General features: G+C 46.2%; 1 protein-coding gene across 1 annotated transcript in view; it reads right to left on the bottom strand.

The window, feature by feature from the left end:
- Window positions 1-4985: 4985 nt before the first annotated feature.
- Window positions 4986-8687, bottom strand: part of DIS3 (DIS3 homolog, exosome endoribonuclease and 3'-5' exoribonuclease) — a 35160-nt gene continuing 31458 nt past the window's right edge. Inside the window, exons 20-21 of the mRNA XM_060233538.1 lie at window positions 8538-8660; window positions 4986-5343 (exon numbers count right to left, since the gene is read on the bottom strand). Of these exons, the coding sequence (XP_060089521.1) occupies window positions 5257-5343; window positions 8538-8660 (210 nt within the window). The 3' untranslated portion in view covers window positions 4986-5256. The remainder of the gene's footprint in view (window positions 5344-8537; window positions 8661-8687) is intronic.

The following is an 8687-nucleotide window of genomic DNA, read 5'->3' as shown; positions in this document are numbered from 1 at the left end:
AGATCTCAGCAATGCGGATTCGGGCAGGAAAATTAAGTTCCTCTATGCTTAAAGTAGCAGCCCTATGGCGCAGAGTGGTAAAGCTGCAGTACTGCAGTCTGAGCTTTCTGCTCACGACCTGAGTTCGATGTTGGAGGAAGCTGGTTCAGGTAGCCAGCTCCAGGTTTACTCAGCCTTCCATCCTTCCGAGGTCGGTAAAATGAGGACCCAGCTTGCTGGGGGGAAAGTGTAGATGACTGGGGAAGGCAATGGCAAACTACCCCATAAAAAGTCTGCTGTGAAAACGTGATGCGACATCACCCCAGTTGGAAATGACTGGTGCATGCGTAGGGGACTTTTTTTTTAATGTTTAAAGTAGATGAGAGTGGGACTGGACCAGCCCTGCTTTATGGGACAGCAGGAACTCCTTTGCCTATTAGGCCACACCTGCCTGATGTAGCCAATCCTCCTGGAGCTTACAGTAGGCCCTGTACTAAGAGCCCTGTAAGCTTTTGGAGGATTGGCTACATCAGGGATGTGTGGCCTAATATGCAAAAGAGCTTCTGCTACAAAAAAAGCCCTGCCTGAATTGTGAGACAAAGGTGCCTCTGACCCCGATACCTACTTGATCCAGAAGAGGAAGGCTCCCTACTTGCAGATGGCTGATCTGTGCTTCTGTAACCTTGGGAGGCTGGATTACTGTAACATGTTCTGCTTGGAGCTGCCCTTGAAGACAATCCAGAAATGGCAGCTGGCACAAAATGCAGCTGCCTCCACTGTGTGGCTTTTGCTTTGAGGTTCCTGTCACAGGTTGCTGATTAGTTTCCGGGTACCATTTGGGATGCTGATGCTCCCCATGACCTGGGATGAAGTTGCCTCCCCTCATCTGCTGCCATACATCAGTTTAATTCTTCCCAGGGTGGATTCCTGAAAGGTCATGCTCTTCTCAGTGGCTGCTCTGCTGTCCTAGAGTCAAGGTATACCGCAGAGGTGGCTCTCCAACTACCATTTGCCTACAAGTCCCATCAGCCCCAGCCATTGGCCATGCTGGCTGGGGCTGATGGGAGTTGTAGGCAAAAAACATCTGGAGAGCTACTGTTGGCCACCCCTGCTCTAGGTGATGGCTAGCAAACACTGAGATTTTTGAATCTGCCACTCTCAGAAAGTACAGAGGAGCTGATAGCTCTTATAGTTTGTCAAAGTTACAAGGATAGTCCAGACCAGGGGTGCCCAAACTTGCTTAACATAAAAGTCATACAGAATGAATGTCAGACGTTTGAGAGCCACAAGACATGAGCGTCAGATGTTTGATAGCTGCAAGATAAGGAAGGAAGGAAAATTGATGGGGAGGGAGGGGAGAGGTGGAAAGAAAGCAACTATAAATGCATTCTCCAAGCCACTGGCTGGCTTGGTGGAGTGATTTAAAGAAATGCCTTCTCCAAGCCAGCTGACAGGGCAGTAGGGGCTTCAAGAGCCACATAATATGTGTGAAAGAATCACATGTGGCTCCTGAGCCACCCCTGGCCCAGAGAGATGGATTTTCATTTTTCTACAAATATAGGGAGGGACTCTCAGAAAGAGAATAGATCTGGCTGCCTTCTTTTTCATAGGCACTTGCTCAGATTACCACTACCCACATTTATCTCGCTTTAATGATCACCACCAGCAAGGCACTAATCAAAAGAAAAGCAAACTGGTTGCTCTGATCCCATATGGCAAAACCACCTCTGGACATCTCTTGCCTTGAAGGCCGATGGGGTTTCCATACGTCGTCCGTAAGTTGACAGCACTTCCCGCCACTTTCCCAGCCTTCTGAGAGTAACAAATTCAAACACTTCAGTGTTGACGAAGACTTTCCTTTTTTCTAGCAGAGTAGCCCCCACCCCCCAATATATATATGTATTTTCCTGGTATGACAATTTTATACTAATGCTATCATGCTGTCACCAAAGAGGTATAAAATTTGTGCTGTTTTTCCATGGAAAGGACAACACTGAAGACAGAGCTGGGATTTTGTGTCCCGGCAATAGCTAATGGGTAAGAGCCCCGGGGAGCAGAGTGGTAAAGCTGCACTACTGCAGTCAGAGCCCTCTGCTCACGACCTGAGTTCGATCCCAGTGGAAGCTAGCTCAGGTAGCTGGCTTGAGGATGACTCAGACTTCCATCCTTCGGAGGTCAGTAAAATGAGTCCCCATCTTGCTGGGGGGAAAGTGTAGAGCAGGGGTGGTCAAAGGTAGCTCTCCAGATGTTTTTTGCCTACAACTCCCATCAGCCCCAGCCATTGGCCATGCTGGCTGGGGCTGATGGGAGTTGTAGGCAAAAAACATCTGGAGAGCTACTGTTGGCCACCCCTGGTGTAGAGGACTGGGGAAGGCAAAGGCAAACCACCCCATAAAAAGTCTGCCGTGAAAATGTGAAAGCAATGTCACCCCAAAGTCAAAAACGACTGGTGCTTGCACGGGGGACGACCTTTACCTTTAATAGCGAACAGCGGCTTTTGAGCCGATGACCAGATAATTCAGGTTTTGTGTGATGGATTGTTTCTCCTCCCCCACCTCTCTGAAAATTTTTCTGTCCCTAGCAATGTTCCCTCTAAGCTGGAGAGTTGTGAGCAAAAATTCTACTTTGTGAACTACTGCATGAATTAGTGTGCTCTGGGGTCATCCTTCCTGAGCTAAGACAAGAATGTGTGAGCTGGAGACTAGAAATCTGTGAGCTAGCTCAGCTGAGAGGGAACAATGGTCCCCACCCCCAACCAGCCTCTTAACCAATACACAAGCTTAGGGCTCGTACCGAAAGGTGATCATTTAATTTTGCCATTTCATAAAGAACTCATCATTCATAAATGTTACTGACACAGGGGAGTAAAAGCGTTTCCTCCCGAGAAGGATTAGACTTTATACCAGACTATCTGTTGGACATAGCTGGCTTCTGGTTTTATTATTGCACACGCAGACACATAAATGAGTTTTTAAAGGTGATTAATTCTTTTTGGGGCAAACAATTCTCCTTTGCAGAAACAATCTGGGTTTGAATCATTCTGTGCTGCATCTATAATTTCCTTTCTTAATTCATCATAAATCAAAAAAGCATCATCCAAAAAAACACGATTATATCATCACAGTGTTCGATGTATGTTGTACAAAAATTAAAATACAGTATTTTTAAAAATAAAAATGTTATAGAAGATGTGCTGATGGTCACCTCTCATTTTTTTAAAAACAAGACATCTATTCTTATTCACACCTCTGAAGTTGAGCTTCGGACTGACAGACTTTCTTGTCTGAAAATCATTGCCAGTTTGAGACTCCTCATATATCATTAATTTTAAATATCCCCCCGTTTCCCCACAATGATTCTATCGTGGCAGACAGTTTAGAGCAGGGGTGTCGAACTCATTTGTTATGAGGGACGTAGCTGACACAAATGAGCCTTTGTCAGGCTGGGCCATGGGTGTACCTCTTTAAGATTAGGTAGCAGAGATACAAACTTTATACAGGACACAGACAAACACAGATTTAAAAAAAATGTAAACCATGCTTAGAACATTAGCACTTGTTGGTCGTAAAGGTGCTTTCTTTGTATTTTTCCTGTGGGATCCAGGGAACTGGGCAAAGGAAGCTCTGGCTTTTTCCCTCCCTCCCCAGGAGGGGGAGGAGCCTCTATCAATGGAAAAAATCAAGGTTTTGCTCTGTAGCTCCCAGCCTTGCAAAGCAGGCTGTGATGCAGAAGGAAGCAAGAGAGAGGGAGAAGGAAGCAGAGAAGAGCCAGTAGCTTGGGGGCCTGATTTGGCCCGAGCCACGTTTGACACCCCTGATCTATGTATTGTTTTAGTCCAAGCCACATGTTCTAAATTTTAGGAATTCTGAAGCTCTGCTCTTTTGTAAAATGTATTAATGTTCTTAGAAGCTTGTAGAAGCCTTGTTGTGAAACAGGATCAAGTATGGCCGTGTTGCATGCGTTCTGTATGCCTTGCTGCACTGAATTATCTTACTAAAACATTGTTGAAGAGACCTTGGAGCACTGGACTCCTTAGAACCACCTACCTTCACCACAACCTGAACTGGATTTGGACTCTCTCAGCGTTTATTGAGAAACGTGAGTGCAGGTGTGATCCTTGCTTTTTGATTGATTTCACTTTATATTATTACTTTGTATTTATTTATAAATCACCTGCATAATTTGTAATTACTGTTGAGGCTGGTTTTTCACAGATACTTGCGTCTATTTCCTGCTCCATTTTTCTGTGATTCTCTGTTGGTTGCCTAATTCTCCTGCATGGGGAGGGGAGATGGGAAATTGTAAGAGGAGATTGGAGTAGGGAAAATCGAGGCACACATCCATGTGATAGAAAAGGAAGACGACGACTGCAGATTTATACCTGTGGGAGTCACGTGATTGGCACACCACCTGATCACCTCTACTTCAGAAAGTCTGATGACACATAGAACACAGGCTTCTTACACTCGTGGTTTAACCGCATCTATCCTTGGTAAACTGCTAAGCTTGCATAAAATCTTGTAGACATGACCTCCTTGTAACTGGGCAGATGTTTCCTGTTAGTGCTTTGTCTGTACGATGCTGTAAACTGGTGTATTTTTGGTGTAACTTATGCATGATATATAATAAACCTCTCAATACACGTGTCAAGTGATCATTCCTACATATACCCCACAGATTTATATCAGAGTGGCTTACAATCTCCTTTATCTTCCTCCTCCACAACAGACACCCTATGAGGTGGATGGGGCTGAGAGGGCTCTCACAGCAGCTGCCCTTTCAAGGACAACCTCTGCCAGAGCTATGGCTGACCCAAGGCCATTCCAGCAGCTGCAAGTGGAGGAATCAAACCCAATTCTCCCAGATAAAGAGTCCTTGCACTTAACCACTACACCAAACTGGCTCTCTTTGTTAGAAGCAACTCCCCCATTGTTGACTGGGGCTAATGGTGGACTCAAGCTCTGAGAAGTGTTGAAGACACAGCACACCAAATATCAAACTCCAGGTTAAGGACAAACAATTCTTTATCAATTCTTGCTCTGTACAGATGTCCAGGGATTCCTGGAAGGTGGTCTGCGTTTTGTAAGTGACGACATTACATAAATGTTTAAAAAATTACATTTTAGCATGAATACAAAAAAAAACATTTAAATAAAGTTACAAATCACATGTAACAATCTATGAAAATAAGCTCTAAAACTGTATAAAATCCCATATACAATTAATCTCCAATGTAATTTATTTCGTAGTTGAGTATGGTCATTTCTTGAAATGAAGCTATTTGCCCAGTTTCTTCTTCTTCTTCTCAGGTTCCTTATTACTGCTCATTTGTGTGGCTTGGCTGGGAACATTATTGCTGGATATCTATCAGAAGAAAGGTTTAAGATGAAGAACTGTCAACTAATAAGGGGTCCCCCCCCCCCGCTTTGCTTATCAGATAAACCTAATAATACTGCAAAACCTCAATGAAATTGCTCTGAGGAGCATCAAAGGGGACAGAAATTGTGCGACTACTCTCAAAGGCATCTGTCCTTACTGAAAACAGCTCTCCCTTCGTTTGCATAAGTTCACAATCAATATATAATGCACTGTCAATCACTCTGCCTCATGGCGCAGAGTGGTAAAGCTGCAGTGCTGCAGTCGGAGTCCCTCTGCTCATGACCTGAGTTCGATTCCAACGGAAGTTGGTTCAGGTAGCTGGCTTGAGGTTGACTCAGCCTTCCATCCTTCTGAGGTTGGTAAAATGAGTACCCAGCTTGCTGGGGGGGGGGGGTGTAGACTGGGGAAGGCAATGGCAAACCACCCCGTAAAAAGTCTGCCATGAAAACACTGAAAGCAACGTCACCCCAGAATCGAAAATGATGGTGCTTGCACCTTTACCTTTTTACTGTGGCACTATGGAAACAAAAGCTGGCTAGATTCTTACCTGAAGACTCCCTGCATTCATGAACCCCTTTGCTTTTCCAACTACAAAATGCAGGGCTTTTTTTGTAGAAAAACCCCAGCAGAAACTCATTTGCCTATTAGGCCACACCCCCTGATGGCACCATTGCTCAACACAAGGCCTTTTTGTAGAAAAAGCCCCGCAGGAACTTATTTGCATGTTAGGCCACGCTCCTGAAACCAGACCAGCTGGAACTGCGTTCCTGTGCATTCCTGCTCAAAAAAAAAAACCCTAACAAAATGAAGCTCAGCAATTCATTCCTCCGCACTTGGCAACACAGGAACCAAAACTCGGAATCCAAAACATGCCCGGCTCTTGCGGCACTTCCTTACATGCCCAGGGTAATGCTGATCTCCGATGTGGGAGTCAGGAAGGAATCTTCCTCCCACTTAGATTGGCCTTAGGGATCCTGCAGGTTTTTTGCCCTCCTGGGTCACTGGGGGAGTGGGGACGTGAAGGTAGTTGTGAATTTGCTGTGTTGTGCAGGGGGGTTGGACTAGATGACCCCCGAGATGCCCTCCAGCTCTATGTTTCTAACCTTGATGTATGGTAACATGGTCCCAGAGCGATGGAGAAGCTTCACCGTGCAAAGCAATACCAGCGTGCCTCCAAAGCAATGACATTTCTGTTCGCGGAAGACAGAACACCGATTTCCAGCAATCTCTCCCCTCTCAGTTTGGATCCTTGTTCTGATCCCATGCCGTGGGTGCCCGCCAACACCTTTCCTGGCTTCCACCAAGTGGACAAGACCGGGCGGGGCTTCTGCCCAGTAATGCCTTCTAATTAGCCATTGATAGGCTAGGCAGATTTTTTTTAAAGTGCTACACTGGCAGCAGCAGCTGCTGCTACAGCACAAGGATCTTCACTGTGTGACTGCAGGTAAGCTGTGGTGGCCATTTTGTGGCTGTCTTTGGCTCCTGCAGCAGCCATTGTGCACCTAAACCCAACACGTTGTGTCAGAATTCCAAAAGTGCCTGCGGGCTCAAAAAGGGCTGGGGACCCCCTGTCCTATGCTGTTCCTGAGGGTCCACTGATCCCCAAGAACATAATCCCATTCAATTGACACCATGGATGCCAACGGGTGGGATTCCAGCAGGAGCTCCTTTGCCTATTAGGCCACACACCCCTGATGTAGCCAATCCTCCAGGAGTTTACAAGGCTCTTTTTTGTAAGCTCTTGGAGGACTGGCTACATCAGGAGGGTGCGGTCTAATATGGAAAGGAGCTCCTGCAAGGACTCCACCCCTGGATGCTAATAAGTCCTCCAGGAGCCCTTCCAAAGTTTACACACATTCCACGATGATTGTGACAGACATTCTCCCCTTCTGGAACAGTCGTGTGACCTTCAATGTCCTTGAAGGTACAGGATTACCCAGCACCTTTCTGGCAGGGCCGTAGTCAGGATTTCATGTTTTGTGGGGCTCACAGCAGGATTTGTTGTTTGGGGGCACCTGGGCTCTCAGCAGTGGGTACAGGAGAAACCCCAGGCCTCGTGGGAGAAGTTTATGCTGTGATTCCTCTGCCCAGAAATTGGGGGCAATGCTGACAGAGAGCCAAGCTGAATATAGATCAGGGGTAGGGAACCTTTTTTCTGCCAAGGGCCATATGAATAGTTATAACATCATTATCAACTTAAAAACCGGTGCTCCGCTGAGGGAGAATAATTCAGGCCAGCAAAATTAATGCAAATAATTGTTTTTTCTATTTGAAGTCATGTGGCGAGAGTCTAATCTGGCTTGCCGCCCATGGCAAATGCAGAGGTCCAGGGCTGTTTTGTAGAAAAAGCCCAGCAGGGCTCAGCAGCATATTAGACCACACCCCCTCATATTAGCCTATCAGGCCACACCCTCTAGGATAATCAAGTGCAAACTGAACTGTGACAGTATGATTCAGGCCCTGCAGCAATTCTGGCCAGCCAGCCAGGCCCCAGGGAGGCTGCCGCACAGTACATCTGGGCCCTGTGATCCCTGCCTGGCCCTGGGGAGGCTGCTGCGCAGCATGGCTGGGCCCCACAATCCCAGGGAGGCTGCAGCATGGCTCAGTTTGGCCCAGCAATCCCCGAGGGCCACACCAAGTGACCTCGAGGGCCATATACAGCCCTTGGGACGGAGGTTCCCCACCTGATATAGATTCTTCACACGTTACGGGAAGAGGACATTGGACAAACGGCACAAAAAAGCCGCTCAGCTTTGTCTGACAAAACACTCACATCACATCAATTTTTCAATTTGCCACGTGTTCTACATTGTTCTATTGTATTGGTTTTATGCTCAAGGCCTTTGGCCAAATGAGTTTAAACATAAAAGGAAAGGCCTCCAACACATGACCCCTCCAACAGATAAACACTTTAGTTGTCAGAATTCTTCCTGGAAAGAGGTGGTGAGCAAGCAGGCACTTTAAACCTTCTTAATGAATGAAAAAGGTAGCGTTGGCAGACTTCTATGAAAGACAAGCTTGTCTCATTAATTTTCTTCTATAAAAATAAAGCCACCCACATGACTTCTCCCACCCCATCCAAAGAAAGACATGCATAGTAAAACTGGACTCACATATGCCCCACCAAATGTAATTTTTTTCTAATACTTTTGTTCCCGTCCCCACCCAAGCAACCTTACCTTTGGCTCCACGAGGGCCATGCGGATCTTCTGGTGTTGAACATTGGATGCGTCTAACATGATGTTCACTTTCACTTTGTCAAAGGTACAGAAGGCGGTGCCTTCCACAGCAAGAGATGGAATCTATTTTAAAAAATCATTTATTTTTCA

The sequence above is a fragment of the Heteronotia binoei genome, chromosome 3, assembly GCF_032191835.1.
Source record: "Heteronotia binoei isolate CCM8104 ecotype False Entrance Well chromosome 3, APGP_CSIRO_Hbin_v1, whole genome shotgun sequence".
In the NCBI taxonomy this organism is placed as follows: Eukaryota; Metazoa; Chordata; class Lepidosauria; order Squamata; family Gekkonidae; genus Heteronotia; species Heteronotia binoei.
This window is presented reverse-complemented; position numbering and strand designations above follow the sequence as displayed.